The sequence below is a fragment of the Oryx dammah genome, unplaced genomic scaffold (assembly GCF_014754425.2).
Source record: "Oryx dammah isolate SB20612 unplaced genomic scaffold, SCBI_Odam_1.1 HiC_scaffold_23, whole genome shotgun sequence".
Lineage (NCBI taxonomy): Eukaryota > Metazoa > Chordata > Mammalia > Artiodactyla > Bovidae > Oryx > Oryx dammah.
In genome coordinates this window covers 72,606,241-72,630,893 of record NW_024070207.1, presented here as the reverse complement: position 1 = coordinate 72,630,893, position 24,653 = coordinate 72,606,241, and the positions used below count along the sequence as shown (strand labels likewise).

Below are 24,653 nucleotides of genomic sequence, written 5' to 3'. Positions count from 1 at the left end.
ACCAATGTGCTAAGGAAAATTAAACTCTTGTCTCCAAGAAACAATCAACCTTAAAAAATCCTTTCTATTCCTTTTACCATCTCAAACATCCTAAAACCAACCCCGGGGGGAAATTAAAAAAAAAATACAAATGATCTATCCAAACAAAATATACTGAAAATTCAAGAAATGAGTATATATTCTGTGCCACCTTCACTTCCTACAGACTGGAACTATAATTTCTAATGAACTCATTAAGAATTTTTATTAAAACAAAAATTCTAATTCATGCCTTAGAAAAGTATGTTATATGAATGTCTCACCAGAAACAAGAGAGAAGAAGAAAGATCTTTGGTAACAGTCTTAACAACAGTCCTCTGTTTTGATGGTAGCTATTATATGGGAAAAACCATGTGGCATGATTAAATAAAATCCCGCAGGTAGTTGATGACTACTTTTACCTCTTAGTGTCTAATGATAATCCTTTAGACCTACCCCAGGAAGGAATTAGTATTGAGAGTGTGAGGCCTTAATATTACAAATCTGCCTCTTTTTCTATGTTTTTAGGAAATTATCTCACTCATCTCAGCTAGCATGCCATTTCTGCAACCCACTCAAGTACTTATTATTATATATTAAAGGAATGAATTTCATCTATATTCAATTTCTGGTCCGAGAAGATCCCATTTACCACAGGACAACTAAGCTTGGGTGCTACAACTGCTTAGCCTGTGCTCTGGAGCCTGACAACCAAAACTGCTGAGCCCATGTCCAGCATGGTAACAACTGAAGACCCATGTCCTATAGCTCATACTCCGCAAAAAGAGAAGTCACTGCAATGTGAAGCCCATGCACCACAACTAGAAGAGCAGCCACCATTCTCCTCCACTAGAGAAAGCCCATGCACAGCAACGAAGACTCAGCACGGACCAAAAAAAAACAATTAAAACTGTATATTCATGTAATTACTTACTTCAGACGTACAAGCTGGATTTAGAAAAGGCAGAGGAACCAGAGATCAAATTGCCAATATCCACTGGATCACAGAAAAAGCAAGCGAATTTCAGAGAAAACATCTGCCTCACTGACTATGTTAAAGCCTTTGACTATGTGGATCACAACAAACTGTGGAAAATTCTTTAACAGATGGGAATACCAGACCACCTCACCTGTCTCCTGAGAAGCCTGTATGCAGGATAAGAAGCAACAGTTAGGATTGGACATAGAACCAAGGACTGGTTCAAAACTGGGAAAGAAATATGTCAAGGCTGTATACTGTCACCCTACTGATTTAACTTATATACAGAGTAAGTACACCATGAGAAGTGCCAGGCTGGATAACTCACAAGCTAGAATCAAAACTGCCAGGAGAAGCACCAAAAATCTCATATATGCAGATGACACCACCCTTATGGCAGAAAACAAAGAGCCTCTTGAAAAAAGTGAAAAAGGAGAATGAAAAAGCTGGTTTAAAACTCAACATTCAACAAACGAAGATCATGGCATCTGGTCCCATCACTTCATGGCAAATAGATGGGAAAACAATGGAAATAGGAAGAGATTTTATTTTCTTGGGCTCCAAAATCACTGCAGATGGTGACTGCAGCCATGAAATGAAAGGATGCTTGCTGTTTGGAAGAAAAGCTACAATAAGCCTAGAGAGCATATTAAAAAGCAGAGACATTACTTTGCTGACAAAGGTCCATCTAGTCAAAGCTATGGTATTTCCAGTAGTCATGTAGGGATGTGAGAGTTGGACCATAAAGGCTGAGCGCCAAAAAACTGATGCTTTCAAACTCTGGTGCTGGAGAATACTCTTGAGAGTCCCTTGGACAGCAAGATCAAACCAGTCAATCCTAAAAGTAATCAACCCTGAATATTCACTGGAAGGACTGATGCTGAAGCTGAAGCTCCAATCCTTTGGTCACCTGATGCAAAGAGCCTATTCACTGGAAAAGACCCTGATGCTGGGAAAGATTGAGGGCAAGAGGAGAAGGGGGTGACAGAGGATGAGATGGTTGGATGGCATCACCAACTCGATGGACATGAGTTTGAGCAAACTCTGGGAGATAGTGAAGGACAGGAAAGCCTGGCATGCTGCATGCAGTTCATGGGGTCACAGAGTGAGACATGACTTAGCAACTAAACAACAATATTCCATGATATAAGTATACTACATTTTGCTTTTCTTTTCATTAGTTCATAGATATTTTGGTTATTTCCATATTTGATTATTAAAAATAATGCTTCTACAAACATTCATATACCCGTGTTTATATGGATATGTTTCCTGTTTAACTCAGGATTGGAACTGCTGGGTCATATGGTAACTCTCTATTTAATTTATTCAGGAACTGACAGACTGTTTCTAAAGTAGCTGCACCATTTTACATTCCCACCAGCAGTGTATGAGGATTACAATTTTTCACATCCTTGTCAATTTCTGTTATTATCTATCTTTATGATTACAGCCATTCTAGTTTAGTATGAAGCAGTTTCTCATTGTGGTTTTAATTTGCATTCTCCTGATTGGTAAAGATGTTCAGCACCTTTTCAAGTGCTTATTTCCCAGTAATTTTGATGAATACCAAAGCTTGAAAACCACTAAAGAGGTCTACAGGTACTTTAAGATCCCTTCTGACATTAATAATCCCATGATGATAGAGCCAGAGGGGTGTATCATCTGCAGAACTACAGTCGCACAGGCCTTCCACTTCCACATGACACTGACCTGTAAGTTAACCTAGTCAACTCTGGTTTTACAAACCCTATCTTAAAATGAAACTTTCTTTCATTTATTTTTTAAAATTTTAATATAAATTTTAAAATTTACTTGACTATTTATTCCTTGACTACTCCTTGGAAGGAAAGTTATGACCAACCTAGACAGCATATTAAAAAGCAGAGACATTACTTTGTCAACAAAGGTCCGTCTAGTCAAGGCTATGGTTTTTCCAGTAGTCAAGTATGGATGTGAAAGAAAGCTGAGCGCTGAAGAATTGATGCTTTGAACTGTGGTGTTGGAGAAGACTCTTCAGAGTCCCTTAGACTACAAGGAGATCACACCACTCCATCCTAAAGGAAATCAGTCCTGGGTGTTCACTGGAAGGACTGATGTTGAAGCTAAAACTCCAATATTTTGGCTACCTGATACAAAGAGCTGACTCATTGGAAAAGACCCTGATGTTGGGAAAGATTGAAGGCAGGAGGAGAAGGGGACAACAGAGGATGAGATGGTTAGATGGCATCATTAACTCAATGGACATGAGTTTGGGTGCACTCCGGGAGTTGGTGATGGACAGGGCGGCCTGGTGTGCTGTGGTTTATGGGGTCGCGAAGAGTCGTACAGGACTGAGCGACTGAACTGAACTGAACTTACTGTTTAAATCAGTAAGCAAGCAGTTCCATCTTCTATTTTGATTAACACAATGCCAAATATTGTGCTTTGTGAATATGGGTATAGATAGATACAGATATAATTCAACTTATGTTAATGGAAACCTTAGAAAAATGTTAGTCTTTAAAGAAAAGAAAATCAATTCTTCTATACCTTTCATGATCCATCAGCAGTTTAACAATATTCAGACAGAAGTCCAGAGACATGTCAAAACGTAGAATTTCCATAAGAGCTAACAAAAAGAAAAAAGAAATAATCACATAAGTTTCATTTTTGAGGAAGCTTAGCTATTTTCAATAATTTCCCTTTGTTCAAAATCTACTTTCTAAATGTTTTCCATATATCATGTATTGCCTAACAATTTATCAAAGCCTTTTTATATGCCAGTAATATCCAATGCTACAGAGAATGCAGTGAAGCAGGCAAAGTAACCTTTTGAAAAGCAATTTGAGTATATGCTAAAAACCCAGTGATTAAGAGCTTGCAATATGAAGTCAGTCAGACAGATCCATATTTGAAACCACTTGCCACTCTTATGGCCATATTCAATTTAGTTAGTTTTTCTGGACTTTAGTTTTGCCATCTGTAAAGTGGGGAACAAATCACCAATCTCTCAGGGTTGTTGAGAGACTGATGTGAGATAATACATGTAAATTACATAGCAAAAGAGCTAGCACTTAGTAAGTATTCAATAAATGACAGCTGCTATTATGATTCTCTTTATTTCAGAAACTGTACTTCTGAAAAGTCACCTGAAATAAATGTGGGGAAATGTAACAGACAAAGATATTATTAATAAAAGCAACACAGATTATAATGACAATAAAAATGATGCATACTGAGTTTCCACTATAGGATAGTGACAAATTACTATGCAACCATTAAAACTGTTGAATATAAAACTCTGTTTTCTATTTAAAAAATGAATATGCACCAATATGAATTATAAGATTAGTAAAAATATTGGAAAACAAAGGCTGTCTATAAATTCTGTAAAAGAGCAAATTAAGATAGAAAAACACTGAAAATAAACTATCAAATTTCTAAAAGTGATTGTGTTTAGATTATTTATTCAACAAATAGCTAACAAGTGTATTCTCTGCCAGGGAGCTGTGCTGGGAATCCAGCAGTAGGCAAAACACACAAAAATCTCTGCTGCCACGGAGCTGATATTCCAGTGCATGGTGGACAATAAGTATTTTTAGTATATTCCAAAAACTTCTTCAATGTGTATGTACTATTTTTTCATAATAAAAAACATTACATATTTTTAAAATGTCTACTTTCTCTACTATAAAAAATACCAGTGAAGTTCCAATGACAGTAGTTAGGTTGATTCTTGAAACTACTTTCATTAGCAAAGAAATGAACATATAAAAATGCAAGTTTCATATATACCAATACTTTCAATATAACAAAATGAAAGATAATTGCATTATTTTAAACTATACAAAACTTAAATTCATGGAAGTTTCCTAGTTTGTAATCTGATGTTGCAACTTCATTACTCTATCATGAGTATCTAGACCAAGTTAAGTAAAAACAATCTAGAAATAAAGAATAATTTCATTTAAAATTGTTTCTTTTCTACATTTTGATTTAAAAATATTTAATAGGAATTAACTTCAAACTAGGTAACTCCAATAATCTCTCTGATCTTCCCACACTATATCACTTTGAATAAGACTATTCCTCTAATTGTTTAGTTGGTTTGTTTATTCCCATATTGCAAAAAAAGAATGAAGTTGTCTTTCTGGCTCTGAAGAGATTTCAGCCTGTGCATATCTGAGCTGATACTATTACAGAGATGCAGAATCCTCTATGTATTTCAGATCTTGAGATCTCCTGATGATTGGCGAATATTCCAGAAATCACAGAAAGTTTCAGTGCTACTAAATAGGCACTAAATCTACAGCAACTTCCAAATCTGATTACAGTCCTACTTATTATAAATTGCTATTATTTACTGGATAATCAGTTATTATAGTAACATAATTTCATATACCAAAATAATACAGCTCTATGATTATATTTTATACAGTAAAAAATAAAGCATGTACACATTAAAAATTTTAAATTAGTTTTATGACTAAACATAACTGAAATACTGTTAAGAGATCAGTGTGCATAGAGAGATATTTTGCCTCACTTAATTCCTCTATATAGTAGTAATAAGTTAATAGTAGCGATCATAATAACTGATAGGTAATATTTATTGCACACTAACTATGTACCAAGCATGGAACTAAATGCTTTACATACTTTTTTCATAGAATTCTCAAAACAACACAATGAAATAGACATTAATATTATATATTTTTTAAAGCCGAAGAAACTGAAGCACAAAAAATTTAAGTGACTTGACAAATGACTCAGAGCTGCATATCAGTTTATGCTGACATATGCACATTCTAGTTCCTTGAGAATTCTGAAAAACAAATAGCAATGTTTATACAGGTAATTGGGCTTCCTTGATAGCTCAGTTGGTAAAGAATCCACCCACAATGACTCTTTGTGACCTCATGGACTGTAGCCTACCAGGCTCCTCTGTCCATGGGATTTTCCAGGCAATAGTACTGGAGTGGATTGCCATTTCCTTCGCCAGGAGATCTTCCCAACCCAGGGATCGAACCCAGGTCTCCTGCATTGTAGACAGACGCTTTACCATCTGATCCACCAGGGAAGTCACAATGTAGGACACCCCAGTTCAATTCCTGGGTCAGGAAGATCTGCTGGAGAAGGGATAGGCTACCCACTCCAGTAATCTTGGGCTTCCCTGTGGCTCAGTTGGTAAAGAATCCACCTACAATGCGGGAGACCTGGGATCAATTCCTGGGTTGGAAAGATCCCCTGGAGAAGGGAAAGGCTACCCACTCCAGTATTCTGGCCTAGAGAATCCCTATAGTCCATGGGGTCGCAAACAGTTGGACACAACTGAGCGACTTTCACATTCACTTCACAGACAAGTAATTATAAAAGGCCCAGCATTGCAAAGGCTTTTTCTATCAATAGGTATCTTTTTTCATGATGGGCAGGTTGGGCAGCTGCAATTTTCTGCTAGACTAAAGGAAAACTGATAGCTTTTACTTAGCTCTTTTTTTCTTTATTACTTAGCTCTTTTTTTCTTTATTACTTGCTAAATTTGCTACGGTGTTCTCTTCCTTCTCCTCTGCTTCCTGACAATCTTATGTACTCAGTTTCTTTCTCAGTCACCATCAAATTATACCTATGCTAGTATAACACAAAATATCTTACATTCAACAAATTGGTATTAATATTTCTGTACACTTTTCACACACAGAAATTTCACTTACTTTGAAAAAGTTCTTGATTAACCATTTCACCCTTCAAGAGGATTTTCACCTTTAAGAAAAGCCCAACTGGATGTAACTGTTCCTGTTTTAAACAGAGAAATCACAATGATATTAACTGTAGAATGTAAAAGACAATTTTCAAGTAATTGCCTATTTCACTAAACCACACCAAGATGACTCATGATCAAAGGAAATCAAAATTATAAAAGATCAAATCATAATATCCAGTCTATCCATGAGGCTATTTTCTGATATTTTATTCAATCTAAATGGAACAGTACATGGAAAAGAACATGTAAACACGTCTATTGAGTGGCAAGCACTTAATGGCAAGGTCAATATTTAAACTGTGAGAATATAAGACCATATTCTTATCTTGGTAAGCAAAACCCTACACATCAATTAGATCTGCTTTCTTTTGAAATCTCAATAACTAAAGTCTTTTGCAAATAATGGTTGAATGAAATAAACCTACTGTCTTTCCTATAGGATATGCCTGTCACATTTACTATTAATAACAATATACTCAGAATGGTTTTTCCAAGTCCTTGCTACTTGGACTTAGTTCTACTTCTGCCAGACAGTGTACATTTTGAAACAGCTGTCTATGATTAAAAGTGCAGGCTAGGCTCACAGAACAGAATTTTTCTTTCTACAACATTAATTAACCTCTACATGGACAGTGTATTGATTAGTTCCATGCTTTGTAAATTCATGTGTGAGATGCCTGAGGAATGGAAAGTTAGGGAAAGCAACCACAGGTATTATAACCATTTGCAAATAATGATGATATCAATACAAGAATAAACTAAGAATGCATTATAATTTCTTACATTACCATCTTTCCTAATGGGCATATTTGAATATGTCTTGAGCTCAAAACATGTTTTATATCCTAGCAATGAACAATCCAAAACTGAAGGTAAGAAAATAATTCCATTTATAATAGCAACAAAAAAGAATAAAATACATAGGGATGAATTTTAAAAATAAGGGCAAGATTTCTACACTGAAACTTATAAAACACTATTGAAAGAAATTGAAGAAGACCTAAATAAATGAAAACACATCTCATATTCTTGGATTGGAAAACTTATAATTGTTTAGATAGAAGTAATCTCCCAATTGATCTATAAATTCAATACAATCAAATTCCCAGCTGGCATCTTTGTAGAAACTGATAGGCTGATTCCCAAATTCATATGAAAGTGCAAGGAATGTCAAAACAACCTGGAAACAGAACAAAAGAGGATGACTCATACTTGTAATTCCAAAGAGGTATACCACTTTACCTTCAGTGATCAATGCAAAGAAATAGAGGAAAACAACAGAATGGGAAAGACTAGAGATCTCTTCAAGAAAATCAGAGATACCAAGGGAACATTTCATGCAAAGATGGGCACAATAAAGCACAGAAACTGTATGGACCTAACAGAAGCAGAAGGTATTAAGAAGAGGTGGCAAGAATACACAGAAGAACTATACAAAAAAGATCTTAATGATCCAGATAACCACGATAGTGCACTCACTCACCTTGAGCCAAACATCCTGGAATGTGAGGTCAAGTGGGCCTTAGGAAGCATCACTATGAACAAAGCTAGAGGAGGTGATGGAATTCCAGTTAAGCCACTTCAATTCCTAAGAGATGATGCTGTATAAACTGCAGCACCCAACATGCCAGCAAATTTGGAAAACTCAACAGTGGACACAGGACTGTAAAAGGTCAGGTTTCATTCTAAACTCAAAGAAAGGCAATGCCAAAGAATGCTCCAACTACCGCACAACTGCACTCATCTCACACGCTAGCAAAGTAATGCTCAAAATTCTCCAAGCCAGGCTTCAATAGTACATGAACCAAGAACTTCCAGATGTTGAAGTGGGTTTTAGGAAAGGCAGAGGAACCAGAGATCAAATTGCCAACATCTGTTGGATCATCAAAAAGCAAGAGAATTCCAGAAAAATATCTATTTCTGCTTTGTTGACTACACCAAAGCCTTTGACTGTGTGGATCATGACAAACTGTGGAAAATTCTGAAAGAGATGGGAATACCATACCACCTTACTTACCTCGTGAAAAATGTGCATGCAGCTCAAGAAGAAACAGTTAGAACTGGACATGGAACAACAGACTGGTTCCAAATTGGGAAAGAAGTACATCAAGATTGTATACTATCACCCTGTTTAACTTATATGCAGATTACATCATGAGAAAGGCTGCGCTGGATTAAGCCCAAGCTGGAATCAAGATTGTGGGAGACATATCCATAATTTCAGATATGCAGATGACACCACCCTTATGGCATAAAGTGAAGAAGAAATAAAGAGCCTCTTGATGAAAGTGAAAGAAGAGAGTGAAAAAGTTGGCTTAAAACTCAACATTCAAGAAATGAAGACTGTGGCATCCTGTCCCATTACTTCATGGCAATAGAGGGAAAATAATGGAAACAGTGACAGACTTCATTTTCTTGGGCTCCAGAATAACTGCAGATGGTGACTGCAGCCACAAAATTAAAAGACGTATGCTCCTTGGAAGAAAAGCTATGATCAACCTAGACAGCATATTAAAATCAGAGACATTACTTTGCCAACAAAAGTCCATCTACTCAAAGCGATGGTTTTTCCATTAGTCATGTATGGATGTGAGAGGTGGACCATAAAGAAAGCTGAGTGCCAAAGAATTGATGCTTTTGAACCGTGGTGTTGGAGAAGATTCTTGAGAGTCCCTTGGACTGCAAGGAGATCCAACCAGTCCATCCTAAAGGAAATCAGTCCTGAATATTCATTGGAAGGACTGATGCTGAAGCTGAAACTCCAATACTCTGGCCACCTGATGTGAAAAACTGACTCATTTGAAAAGACCCTGATGCTGAGAGAGACTGACGGCAAGAGGAGATGGGGACAACAGAAGATGAGATGCTTGGATGGCATCACCAACTCAATGGACATGAGTTTGAACAAGCTCCAAGAGTTGGTGATGGACAGGGAAGCCTAGTGTGCTGCAGTCCATGGGGTTGCAAACAGTCAGACTCAACCAAGTGACTAAACTGAACTGAACAATATAGAGAAACAGAATGCACAAAATGTTAATAACAGGTGATGCTGGGTAAAGTATATAGGCAAGTATTTTTCACACTATTATTCTTTCAGTCTTTCTCTAGCTTTCAAATTGTTTACAAATAAAACTCTTTTACATGTATACTGCCACCGAAATCCTATTACACCCAGTTTATTGATATCTATGATCAATAATTAGCCTATTAAATGTGATATGTCAGGACTAAGGCAGATGAACAATTATCGTTATAAAAATTGCAACTTCTACATCTAGTGAACAAAAACACATACTGAAAAGGAGCCATGTAGCCAGTACGCAACCACCTCAATTGTCTTGGATTCTATTTTTTATTCAGACTTGCATGTCAGCAAATGCAAAACAAAACAGGATGCAACTTTTGAAAATGTTCATGTATATTAATATTTTTTAATTTAAAATTTAATATAAAAGAAGCTTTTCAGCATTTATAACCCCATCCATGTGGCATAAATTTCAAGAAAATATAGTTCAAATAAATGGTCTCCCAATTTAATACCCTGATTAAACTATCCCTTTCATGCATCCCATCTTGTTGAAAAAAAAAAAAAAAACCTTTAAAAATATATTAGTATATTTAATTGCCTTACAGAATAAAATACGTTGATCCTAACTGAATCTCTTTTTAAACAGTCATCAGTCTATCAGTGTTCCTTGTTCAGGAGTATAAAGTATGTACACGTGTATGTGTGTGTGTGTATCTGTGTGTGTGTGTGTTTGTATGTATGAGTATGAGCTAATGTGAAACACTGATGTTGTTTTTTAAACTAAATCTCATTATCTATTTTATCATCATTTCTTTTTTACCCTAAAATTTACTCACAGTAGACAACACTTTCTGCTCTGTACAAAAGAGAAATTTTTGAAAAATATCTGTTGTCATAGAAGTATATTTTATTCTTCCTTTCTGCACTGCAGAAGAAACTGTCACAATATGTTATTTTTTAAAAAAGGAATACTGGAGCAAATGTCTAAACTGGATTTCAAAATGTGAATCAATGCTTTCAAAATTGCATTAAGATAATATTCAAAGTAAAAACTTCTTATACCTTGTTTGCTAGGTTTATAATGTTGAGGGCCTTATCATAATATTTGCTGCTGTCCCAATCCAAATAAGCAGTGGCTAGTAACCGCAGGACTTTAGCCTGTAATTGAAAATAGAAAACACACACACACATAATTGAGGGTTAAATTGCAATACAACAGCTGACTATGACTTACACAGTGACAGGCATTACTCAAACCTCAGTCATAATTATGAAATATCTTTTCCTTAAGCAATAACATACTCTTGGGCTATATCTCATCATTACATTACCCACACCAAACACCATCTGAGAATTTTATAGTAATAGTTTATTTAAAGTTAATATAATTCTGTTAATATAATTATTTTCTTAACAGTTTTCTAGTGCTAAAGTACTTTATCATTCCCACTTTAAAAATAAGGAAATCAAAGCCCAGCAATATTTAGTGTAATCATCTTATCACCTACTGTTTTGGTAGCATTATATTAGGCATCCATCAAAAGCAATAATTAGAAAGCCATAATTCTTCTCTCAAAGTCGTTATAGCCTAGTTGAGATTAACCAACTGGACCATTATTTCAGTAGGAACAGGTACTCTTTCCTATAGAGAAGATTTCTCCCAACTCAGCCAAGTTTTAAAATTAATAAAGTATTTCTTAATTAAGTCAGTTTCTCCAGCCAGGTCTACATTGATAAGGAGAGTAATTCTAGTCAGCACAAACTTGTTTAACTACAGATTCACATTTTGAAAGAAGGAGCCCTATTTCCATGAATATTCTACCTTTAGGTATAGTGAGGAAAGTAGGGCCAGGCAAAGGTGGTCTTCTAACTTAAAAAAAAAATGTTAAGTACATTATGGCTCTGTGAATCTTTGAGAAAGGACATTTAGGGTGTCACATCTTTGAGTTTTTTAATTTAAGAACTAAGATGGATATAATGTACTTAATATCATTATTATTACCATGGAACAACTTTCAACTTATAAACTCCTCCAGAGGACTTTGATGGAGTAATTATGGCATCTCTGAAAAAGACTGCAGGTATTCTATAATAGTAAAAGGGTCAAATAATCAGAAAGATAACACAAAATGGATGAATCTCAAAACTATTATGTTAAGCAAAAGAAGCCAGAAATAAAAGAGTACATACTGTTCAAGAAAAGCCAAAAATAATCTATAGCAATAAAAATCAGAATACTGGTTTTATCAGGAGGGTAGGAATAGCTGTTAACTGGAAAGGGGCCAAGGTAACTTTTGAGGGTGATGGAAATGTCTGTATCTTGATCTGTGTGGTACCTACAAGACTATATAGATAAACTGAAATTCATCATGCTGTATACTCTTTAACATTTGTACAGTTCAGTTCAGTCGCTCAGTCATGTCAGACTCTTTGCGACCCCATGAATTGCGGCATGCCAGGCCTCCCTGTCCATCACCAACTCCCAGAGTTCACCCAAACCCATGTCCATCTAGTCGGTGATGCCATCCAGCCATCTCATCCTCTGTCGTCCCCTTCTCCTCCTGCCCTCAATCTTTCCCAGCATCAGGGTCTTCTCAAATGAGTCAGCTCTTTGCATCAGGTGGCCAAAGTACTGGAGTTTCAGCTTCCACGTCAGTCCTTCCAATGAATAACCAGGACTGATCTCCTTTAGGATAGACTGGTTGGATCTCCTTGCAGTCCACAGGACTCTCAAGAGTCTTCTCCAACATCACAGTTCAAAAACATCAATTCTTCGTCGCTCAGTTTTCTTTATAGTCCAACTCTCACATCCATACATGACCACTGGAAAAGCCACAGCCTTGACTAGATGGACCTTTGTTGACGAAGTAATGTCTCTGCTTTTCAATATGCTGTCTAGGTTGGTCATACCTTTATCATACATATATATATATGTAAGTTATACCCCAATAAAGTATTGCTAGCATGAAAGAAAAACTATTTCATAATCTTACTTCTCCATACCTTACAACATGAATATTAGGTATCAATTCCCACTTAATTCCTATCTTCCATCTTCATTTCCTCCTTCAGATGTCTTCTCAACTAGATCCTTTACCTCGAATTCCATTTTCCCTCCCTTTTAACTATACAAACTCCATCTGCTTTTCAGGTCTATCTCCTACCAGAAGATTTCCTTTTATTTATTCTTTTGTTCATTGGTTATGCTGGGTCTTCAGTGCTGCACAGGCTTTTCTTTGATTGCAGCAAGCAGTGGCTACTTTCTAGTTGTGGTGTGCAGGCTTCTCATTGTGGTGGCTTCTCTTGCTGTGAAGCACAAGCTTTAGGGTGCAAGGGTTTCAGTAGCTGTGGCTCAAGGGCTCAGTAGTTGCAGTTCCCGGGCTCTAGAGCACAGGCTCAATAGTTGTGGTGCACAGGCTTAGTTGCTCCATAGCATGTGGGATCTTCCTGGACTAGGGATAGAACCTATTTCTCCTGCACTGGCAGGTAGATTCTTTACCACTGAGCCACCAGGGAAGTCATCAGAAGACTTCTTTAAATATTCTAGTCAACACTAATATTCCCCTATTCTGTATACCCTTCTGCATACTTCAGCTTAGTACCACACAGTCTGTCACTTATTTTTCTCAAGTTGTTTCACTTGTACTTTTTTTTAAATTTTCTCTTGACATTTTAACTGAAGTAAAAAATCCATACAGAAAAAGTTCAAAAATCTCAATGGTACAACTCAGAATTTTCTCAAAATGAACAAACATATATTAACAACACAGAAATCAAGAAACAGAACATTAGTCTCATCTCATACCTCTTTTCAGACACTATTCAAAACAAGGGTAACCAATTATCTGACTTTTAACACCATGTATTAGGTCTACCTGCTTTTGGCATTCATATTTATGTAAATATACAGTATATACTACGTTGTATTTTGCTCTGTTCAACATTATATGTGAGGAAATCCACATAGTTACAACTATTGTAATCTATTCTCATTGCTATATGTGAGACTATCTAATATATGACACTATCATAATATAATCTTATTATTTTTAATTGTGGCAAAATACATATAACAAAAAATTGATCATTTTAACCATTTTTAAGTGCATGGTTCAGTAATATTAAGTATATTCACACTGCTGTACAACCACCACCATCATACATCTCCAGAACTCTTTTAACCTTACAAAATTGAAACTCTATACTCATTAAACAATAGTTCAACACATTCTCCTCTCTCCAAACCTCTCCAACTACCATTCTATTTTCTGTCTCTATGAATTTGACAAACCAAGATTCCTCATTGAAATGGAATCATACAGTATGTCTTCTTGTGAATGGCTTACTTCACTTAGGATAATGTCCTCAAGGTTCACCTATGTTGTAGCATGTGTCAGAGATTCTTTCCTTTTCATGGCTGAATAATATTCCATTGTATTCACTTATATTAGTTTCATCTTTTAAACATAAGCTTCTTAAGGATAGAGGCACTGTTTTATGCTTCTCTTTTATTCCCTATCTACCACAATGCTAGCTGTATATAAGTATTAAGTTCCATTTTGATTGATACATTATAATAATGGTAAGAAGCAGAGATGGATATTCAAAAAAATTCCATTTTGTTATGGCATTTATTAAATTAGCTTTATATAAGATTTATTACATAATCACATTTTATTTGATTAAATAGTAAAATTAAACTTCCATACCAGGCATGTACTATCTGAGTGGTTACAGGAAACCTAAAATTTTTGAGCATGTAAATAAAAGCTAAAATGTATATAGCCAAAACATTGTCCTAAGCGCTTTACATGTATTAACTCATGAGTATAAGAATCTACCTGGATGGTAGATTCTACAAGTTTATCAACTTTATAAAAACTAACACACTGAGATATTAAGTGATGTGCCCAATGAACACTCAGAAATAGAGAGATGGAATATTATAAATTTATTAAAATAACATAAACTGTATTTCTTCAACCTATTTCTGCAATATTTAACATGATCCTTACCATCATTTCTGGCTCAACAGAATTCCTATCCATCTTCCCAATATCATAGCTTTGGCTGTAATTTAAAAAGGAAAAAAGCACATATATATACACATTTATTTCAAATTATACTTTTTTTCAAAATTACATATTACTAAGAACACATGTGATAATTATACTTAATTGCAATTTTTCTATTTTGTACTACAATAGATTATTAGCCAATTAATACATAAAAATCAACTATATAAAGCAATATTTTCTAACTTTAGAAAACCATAATTTCCTCAGGATATATATTCAATAAATCAACACCATATTACAGTATTGCTCTTCTCCATTTGGCTATATATACTATATAAAACTGTTTTACATGTGTGTACAAGCCCTTTATGAGCACATTTTAAAGTGTAAGAAATATATTTTTATAATAAAACAAATACGAGAGTTTCATGAAAACAAATGTTTCAGCAATATTTATTATGTTTCACAACACCCTTGTGATGCACAATATTAGTTCCATTTTGCAGCTGAATGAACCAGTTTAGCAGTTAAGTGATTTCTAATATTTCCTAGATTAATACTGAAAATGAGAACAAGGGGTTGGGGAGAAAAGAAATTTGACTTTCAGTTATCTGCTTTAATTACCATACTATAATATCTATGGCACATTCTGATAACCACAAATAATGTATGAATATGAGCCTCAGGTTTTCAAAACACCTAAAAGCAAAACAAAGATCACTCACCATAAAATTGGTATTCCAAGGAAGGAAGTCAATAAAATTTTGGTGAACTGTACTGAATTGAAGCTATTGCTTTGAAGAATTTCTTTTAAAAATCTCTGAAAGACCCAGAGCTACCAAACTGAGTTTACAGCTTGCTAATGAAGGTATAAAGCTGGCCTATATTATAATAGCCTCATTGAAAGCCCTGTTTCATAGAGGTCTCCGTTGGTACATTAAACCTTCTACTTCCAGTTTTTAAAATAATCAATGAAAACAGAACATCTGCAACCGTGGTATTAAGAAGTTCTTGGACCCTCTCTCCCCAGTGAAACAACCATCTGCCTGGATAAATCATTAAAACAACCATTTAAGGTCTCTGGAAAGTGTCCTAAGGGCATACAGCAATCGAAAAACATTTATTAAGCAAAAACCAACAGAATTTCAGTAAAAACAGTGAGAGTCTCTGGCATTTGAGCTATGACCTGCTCCTATCCACACTACCTCCATGTGATGGCTCCAGATGAGTGCTGTCAAGAAAAGAATTAGGCAGTGGGGTGGGGAGATGAGTGAACTAAGTGACAGAAATCAAGAGGCACAAGCTTCCGGTTTTAAAATAAATAAGTCAGGGAGACATAATGTACAGTATAGGGAATACAGGCAACTAAACTTGTGGTGATCATTTTGTAAGGTACAAAAATACCAAGTCACTATGTTGTAAACCTGAAACTGATATAATGTTGAAAGTCAATTATACTCCAATTTAAAACAAAAAATAAGTGGGAATTCCCTCTTCCTCCAAGTCCTAGACTCAGGCTGCTAGCCTCTCTTATCTACCCCAGATCTGTGATGCAGAAGTACTATCATGGGCAGGCACAATGAAAGGACTGGGTCTTCCTTTCCCCAACTCAGTTCTCACTCTTAGGCTAAGGGCTCTACCCCAGGTGTTAACAGATAATCACCTTCACCCAGGCTGGCTCTTGGGGCAGAGGCTCCAGGAATGGAAGACATACTAATAAGATTAGGGGCTGCCATCTCCACAACGTCTACTGCAGGAAGAGCTACTACACTCCTGCCACCAACTGCAGCACTGTGGCACAGTTTCTGCCCAAGGGAAGAAGTAGGCAATAAAGAGGAAGAGCTCAGCATTTCTTCCTAAGGGAAATGACTTGAAAACCAAGCAAGGAGAGGGAGACTCCTGCCTAAGGGTATAGTCAAAGACAATGGAGATCTTAGCCATGCTTGATTAAGGAGGGGGCTATGCATGTGGTGGGGGCTTCCCCAGTGGCTCAGAGGTTAAAGTGTCTGCCTGGAATGCGGGAGACCGGGGTTCGATCCCTGGGTCAGGAAGATCCCCTGGAGAAGGAAATGGCAACCCACTCCAGTACTCTTGCCTGGAGAATCCCATGGAGGGAGGAGCCTGGTAGGCTACAGTCCATGGGGTCGCAAAGAGTCGGACACAACTGAGCGACTTCACTCACTCATGCATGTGGTGGGGAAGGGGGTATGTGGGAAATCTCTGTACCTTCCTCTCAATGTTGCTATAAACTTAAAACTGTCCGAAAAAACTTCTGTCTTAAAAAAATGAAATCACATTCATTTCTCAGGGGTAAGGGGTAGTGGGTAGTGTTAGAGATTGTGCACATGCCCAAGACTACTCACTCAGGCATGACCAGAGAGAGAACATATTGGCTACTAGCCCCTGGCTGAATACAGGGCAAAATAATGAATTCACTGAACTGTGAAGACAGTCTTTAAGCCAAACACATAATCAAAAGGAAAGGGTCAAAATCAAACTGGCTAAGTAGGCTTAAAACCTTTGACCAACATGGGGTTTATGTTTCCAGATGCAGGGGTGAACCCCAGAGAGCCATGAAAAGACAAAAACAGGAGAAAAAACTCTCAGCAGGGACATTAGAGGTCATATACTGTAAGAAAAACAGATCTAACAGAATTAGTCCAGTCAGGTGAACTAACAAATAGATGACCAAATAAACAATAAAAGAACAGTAACTATCAGAAAACAGGGAGACAGGTATCCAAACTTGCCACAATATATTATCCAAAATGTCTAGTTTTCTTTTTTATTTATTATTTATTTTTAATTTATTTTTTATTTTACCTTACAATTCTGTATTGGTTTTGCCATACATTGACATGAATCCAGTTTTCAACAAAATATTATATGACATACAATAAAACAATGACTCATAGAGAGGAATAGGAGAAAGCAATAGAAACTGCCTTTGAGAAGTCTTAAATATTACACTTACTAGAAAAATATTTCAAAGAAGCTATTGGAAATATGTTCAAAAAACTTTAGGAAACCATGTTTAAATAATTAAAGGAAGGTATAGTAACAGTGATTCATCAAATGGAGAATAAGAATATATTGATTAAATGATCAAAATAATTTTAAAAAGTAGAAATTCTCAAGCTGAAAAGTACAATAATTGAAATGAAAAATTCACTAGAAGAGGCTAAAAGTAGATCTGAGCAGGCAAAAAGATAATAAACAAACGTGCAGATAGATTGATAGTGATTATACAAATCTAAACAATAAAACACAGATGAGATAAAAAGAAGAATGCCTCAGAGAAATGTGGGACATCATTAAGCACACCAACATAAGCACAATCAGAGTACCAAAAGGAGGGAGGCAAGAGAAAGGGATAGGAAACATATTCAAAGAAACAATGGCTGAAAATGTCCCAAATTTGATGAAAAAAAAAATAATCTACTCGGTAAAGAATCTGCCTGCAGTGCAGAAGACCCCCGCTCAATCCATGGGTCGGGAAGATCTGCTGGAGAAGGGATAGGCTACCCACTCCAGTATTCTTGGGCTTCCCTTGTGGCTCAGTTGGTAAAGAATCTGCCTGCAAAGTGGGAGACCTGGGTTTGATCCCTGAGTTAGGAAGATCCCCTGGAGAAGAGAAAGGCTACCCACTCCAGTATTTTGGCCTGGAGAATTCCATGGATTGTATAGTCCATGGGGTCACAAACAGTCGGACATGACTGACTTTCACTTTCACTGCTTTTCACACATTAAGAAGCTTAATAGGCTCCACGTAGGATAACACAAAGAAATCCATACTCAAGACACATTATGGTCAAATTATTCAAAGAGAAAATACTGACATTAAGAGAAAAATGTTTCATCATGTAAAAGGGAATGATAAATGTAAAAAGTCAGATTAACAGCTGACTCTTCATCACAAAAAATGGGGGCCATGGCAGGGATGACTAATTAAAAAACTACAAATAAGAACCCTATATTATATATCTAGCTCTTCTGGTAGACCCCAAGGACACCACAGGATATAGCTTTTTAATTACTGAACTAGATGATCTGTAAGAGTTCTCACAGCTATAAAGTGTTATGTGTAATAAATTATCTTATTAAAATTGCTACTATATAATTTGTTATATTTCCACAAGATGGCGCTAATATATTTCTATTTTCCATCAAAACATGTCTTCTATATGATCATTTCTATAGTTAATAATGTAATCATAGTCTATTATTACATACTCTTAACTTTTCAAAGTACTGTTGTATTATTTGTGCTATCTTCATTGCAAGTCATCTACACAAATAATGCTGATATTTCAGATGAGTAAATCAAAGCACATAGTAGTTACATAAGTGATCCAAGGTCACAAATTTCATTAGTAATAGATTTTCTAATGTTAGTTCCATGATCTTTCCCTAGATCACACTGCCTAATTACAGATAATGGTGTCAAATTCTCAAGGTCTCAGGCTGAGCACAGAAGCAAAATTAAAGCAACGAATATTAAACAGCATTAAAACTGATACAGACTTCCCTTGGGCTCATATACTGAACCATTAATATTACCGCACACAAGTACATTTATGCATATTTCCTTTGTTGTTTCCCTTACTTCTTATCAGAAGACCTTGGCATTATATATTCCTATACAACCACAGTAAAAGCTCAATATTGAAAAATATCTCATTAACACTGTCCTTATTGTAAACATAATAACTATATTTTAAAATGATCATAGAAGGACTTCACTGGAAGTTCAATGGTTTAGACTCCAGGCTTCCAGTGCAGGGGGTGTGGGTTTGATCCCTGGTCAGGGAACTAAGATCCAAAAACTTGCTGCACAGGCAAAAAAAAAATTTTTTTAAGTCAAATGAAAGTCTCTTTCTCAAAAAACCATCACAGAACTCATACGACCCCATGAATCGCAGCATGCCAGGCCTCCCTGTCCATCACCAACTCCCAGAGTTCACCCAAACTCATGTCCATTGAGTTGGTGATACCGTTCAGCCATCTCATCCTCTGTCGTCCCCTTCTCCTGCGGCCCCCAATCCCTCCCAGCATCAGGGTCTTTTCCAATGAGTCAACTCTTCACATGAGGTGGCCAAAGTATTGGAGTTTCAGCCTCAGCATCAGTCCTTCCAATGAACACCCAGGACTGATCTCCTTTAGAATGGACTGGTTGGATCTCCTTGCAGTCCAAGGGACTCTCAAGAGTCTTCTCCAACACCACAGTTCAAAAGCATCAATTCTTCAGCGCTCAGCTTTCTTCACAGTCCAATTCTCACATCCATACATGACCACTGAAAAACCATAGCCTTGACTAGATGGACCTTTGTTGGCAAAGTAATATCTCTGCTTTTGAATATGCTATCTAGGTTGGTCATAACTTTCCTTCCGAGGAGTAAGTGTCTTTTATTTTCATGGCTGCAGTCACCATCTGCAGTGATTTTGGAGCCCAGAAAAATAAAGTCTGCCACTGTTTCCACTGTTTCCCCATCTACTTTCCATGAAGTGATGGGACCAGATGCCATGATCTTAGTTTTCTGGATGTTGAGCTTTAAGCCAACTTTTTCACTCTCCTCTTTCACTTTCATCAAGAGGTTTTTTAGTTCCTCTTCACTTTCTGCCATAAGGGTGGTATCAGCTGCATATCTGAGATTATTGGTATTTCTCCCGGCAATCTTCACTCCAGCTTGTGCTTCTTCCAGCCCAGCGTTTCTTATGATGTACTCTGCATATAAGCTAAATAAGCAGGGTGACAATATACAGCCTTGATGTACTCCTTTTCCTATTTGGAACCAGTCTGTTGTTCCATGTCCAGTTCTAACTGTTGCTTCCTGACCTGCATACAGGTTTCTCAAGAAGCAGGTGAGGTGGTCGGGTATTCCCATCTCTTTAAGAGTTTTCCACAGTTTATTGTGATTCACACAGTCAAAAGCTTTGGCATAGTCAATAAAGCATAAATAGATGTTTTCCTGGAACTCTCTTCCTTTTTCCATGACCCAGCGGATGTTGGCAATTTGATCTCTGGTTCCTCTGCCTTTTCTAAAACCAGCTTGAACATCAGGAAGTTCACGGTTCACGTATTGCTGAAGCCTGGCTTGGAGAATTTTGAGCATTACTTTACTAGCGCATGAGATGAGTGCAATTGTGCGGTAGTTTGAGCATTCTTTGGCATTGCCTTTCTTAGGGATTGGAATGAAAACAGACCTTTTCCAGTCCTGTGGCCACTGCTGAGTTTTCCAAATATGCTGGCATATTGAGTGCAGCACTTTCACAGCATCATCTTTCAGGATTTGAAATAGCTCAACTGGAATTCCATCACCTCCACTAGCTTTGTTCATAGTGATGGTTTCTAAGGCCCACTTGACTTCACATTCCAGGATGTCTGGTTCTAGGTGAGTGATCACACCATCGTGATTATCTGGGTCGTGAAGATCTTTTTTGTACACTTCTTCTGTGTATTCTTGTCACCTCTTCGTAATATCTTCTGCTTCTAGCTTAAGGAGTCTTAATTTCATTCATAATTACAGCAGCCTATTTTAATCTGTGGCATCTCTAATCAGGGGATATAATCCCAAAAGTGTGAAAGAATTCAAGGAAAGCAGCTGCTATTTATGAAGTTTTTTAGCAAAAGAAAAGGCTTGGGGGAGACAAAAACTGACAAGATCCTAAACTGAGATCTGTTAACAAGAATTGAGGGAAAGAAAAGGGCTTTATAAACAATACCCGCTACCACCGTTTATATGTCCTGGGCTTCTACTTCAACAGAATTCTAATACACTATAACAATTTTGATCTCTTGTCATTTGTGTAAAGATGAGGGGTTTTCCTTTTAGACTGAAGAGGTACTTTCAAATTGTACATAACTTCTAGCTTCAGATATTCACTATTTGCAAAAACGTTAAGCCTATAGAATGTACGCTCACTTTCCATGCCCTCCTTCTAGTACAAAATTCACAGAGAAGGGTGCTTAATTAGCAGCTGCTGTTTATTCCTGCTTGTATCACCGACTGCTCCCAACCAAGTGGTCCCAACATACAGATAATTAAAGTCCAAAGAAAAACTGACCCAAAGACTGGCAGTATATGATAAAAGATGTGAGTGTTTGTCTCTATAATATTTTTACCTGGGGAGTCAAGATGTAATCTGCATTTTATTTCATTTTGATAAATTTTGGAATAAACTAGTGAAGTGGCCATATTAGTGCCCATATACAATAAATAGCAAACACATCACCTAGTAATAGCAACAGCTACTGCCATTTATTGAGTTATTTCCAAAGCATGTTACTAAACACTCTACTATATATGCATCATCTTGATCAAAAAGTTGGTATCTAAAAATAGGTATAACAATGTTGATAACTATTTTTGCCTGTTTTTAAACTCATTAAAATACAATCTTTTTCAAGGCATCTGATAATACCTGTTATTTTTATATCCCCAAAAGATGTGGGGAAAAAACTGGAAGATTAAAATAATATATAATAACTAGGCCAAGAATTCAAGCCCTTCCTGTTTTCCTCAATCTCATTCTAGTGACTAGAATACAAAAGAGTCAACAGATAGTGGTGCTCTATAAATCTGTTATTATATAGTTTTTGATGAAAATATGACTGTGGGTCAAATAATGTTCCTAATAATTGTGTGTGTGTGTGTGTAAGTCGTTCAGTCATGTCTGAGTCTTTGTGACCCCATGGACTATGGAATTCTCTAGGTCTAATAATACATCCACTAAACATACACTGAAGAATTGATGCTTTTGAACTGTGGTGCTGGAAGACTCTTGAGAGTCCCTTGGACTGCACGGAGATCCAACCAGTCTATCCTAAAGGAAATCAGTTCTGAATATTCATTGGAAGGATTGATGCTAAAGCTGAAACTCCAATACTTTGGCGACCTGAGGCAAAGAGCTGACCTGACGCTGGGAAAGACTGAAGGCGGGAGGAGAAGGACATGACAGAGGATGAGATGGTTGGACGGCATCACCGACTAGATGGACATGAGTTTGAGTAAGCTCCGGGAGTTGGTGATGGACAGGGAAGCCTGGCATGCTGCCAGGGTCTATGGGGTCACAAAGAGTCAGACACAACTGAGTGACTGAACTGAACTGAAACATAGAGTAAAAATCTGATACAGTTAGCTTATGACAGAAATATCAGTCATGTTCTATCACCATCATATTTTCCTTCTATAAGGTTTTCTTAAAAATATGATGACAGATAAGAGGTCAACAATCCATGGCATATATGACAATAGCCTACATGTTATGCCACTTCAGCCTAAGTCTACTCTTATAAACCACTTCCTAGAGAATATTCATGTTCATATTTATTCCTGGCATAAACTACAGGCTCACCTCAATAGTGTTAATCTTCCAGAAGCCATCCATGGCACCATAACATCCTTTTTTCTTATTTTGTCCTTCCTATTCCTGTTTCCTTGGCATACTAATCTTTGACATGTTGATGCCATCTTTCTGAGTGCTCCTCCTTCAAAAACTGCCAAATCTTGGAGTAGAACTTACTCTTCATTCACTTTATAAAAAGACTGCTCATTTAAAGGAAACCTGTGGTGTGGAGATTCCTTAAAAAACTGGAAATAGAACTGCCATTATGACCCAGCATTCCCACTGCTGGGCATACACACTGAGGAAACCAGAATTGAAAGAGACACGTATATCCCAATGTTCATCAAGCACTGTTTACAAGAGCCAGGACATGGAAGCAACCTAGATGTCCATCAGCAGATGAATGGATAAGAAACCTGTGGTATATATACCCAATGGAGTATTACTCAGCCATTAAAAAGAATGCATTTAAATCAGTTCTAATGAGGTGGATGAAACTGGAGCCTATTATACAGAGTGAAGTAAGGCAGAAAGAAAAACACTAATACAGTACATTAATGCATATATATGGAATTCAGAAAGATGGTAACAATGACCCCATATATGAGACAGCAAAAGAGACACATGTAAAGAACAGACTTTTGGACTCTGTGGAAGAAGGTGAGGGTGGAATGATTTAAGAGAATAGCATTGAAACATGTATATTACCATATGAGAAACAGATCGCCAGTCCAGGTTTGATGCATGAGACAGGGTGCTCAGGGCTGGTGCACTGGGACAACCCTGAGGGATGGGATGGGGAGGGAGGTGGGTTCAGGATAAAGGACACATGTACACCCATGGCTGATTCATGTGAATGTATGGCAAAAACCACTACAATATTGTAAAATAATTAGTCTCCAATTAAATAAATTAATTTAACCAAACAAGTAAATAAATAAAGGAAACCTGTGGTAAATCTACATTAAACTAGTTCCTTTGGTATACTTTTAATAATTCAATTTATAAAATGTGATTTATAATAAAAACTGTAGGTATATCCCAGTTGTGTGTGAAGTAGTCTAAGTTGAGACAAGTATCTCTCTTATAACTGCATAAGCCTGTTCTGTCAGACATAGTTCTTTATAGAGTTTAATCAATCTGTGGGCCCAAAAGTCTTTTATACAAACAAGTTATTTGCATAAATATTTTATTAGAAATATATATGCCTGTGAGGACTATAATCTTAATGATATTTCTGTTTATTTCATTAATGGCAAATGTAATTTTCACTAATCAAGAGGCTATCTCCAAATAACTTTAATTAACCCCATACTCAGAGAAGGGAAACATTTAGTGAATTAATTTAATATATTTTACTCCATAATCCCCTGATATTCAAAGCACTTTATGTAACATCTACAGAAAAATATATTTTTCACAGAAATTCATTTAACCAGCAATTACTGAGTATCTACCATGTGTCAGAACCTGTACTGGGCATAGGTATTCAGTGAAACACAGGATTCTTGCATATGAGTG

The 24,653-nt window shown here is 36.5% G+C and overlaps 1 protein-coding gene across 1 annotated transcript in view; it reads right to left on the bottom strand.

Moving 5' to 3' along the window:
• Positions 1-24,653, bottom strand: part of TEX11 (testis expressed 11) — a 239,607-nt gene that overhangs the window by 129,003 nt on the left and 85,951 nt on the right. The window contains exons 10-13 of the mRNA XM_040265735.1: positions 14,784-14,838; positions 10,831-10,926; positions 6,691-6,772; positions 3,530-3,608 (exon numbers count right to left, since the gene is read on the bottom strand). Coding sequence (XP_040121669.1) covers positions 3,530-3,608; positions 6,691-6,772; positions 10,831-10,926; positions 14,784-14,838 — 312 coding nt within the window. The remainder of the gene's footprint in view (positions 1-3,529; positions 3,609-6,690; positions 6,773-10,830; positions 10,927-14,783; positions 14,839-24,653) is intronic.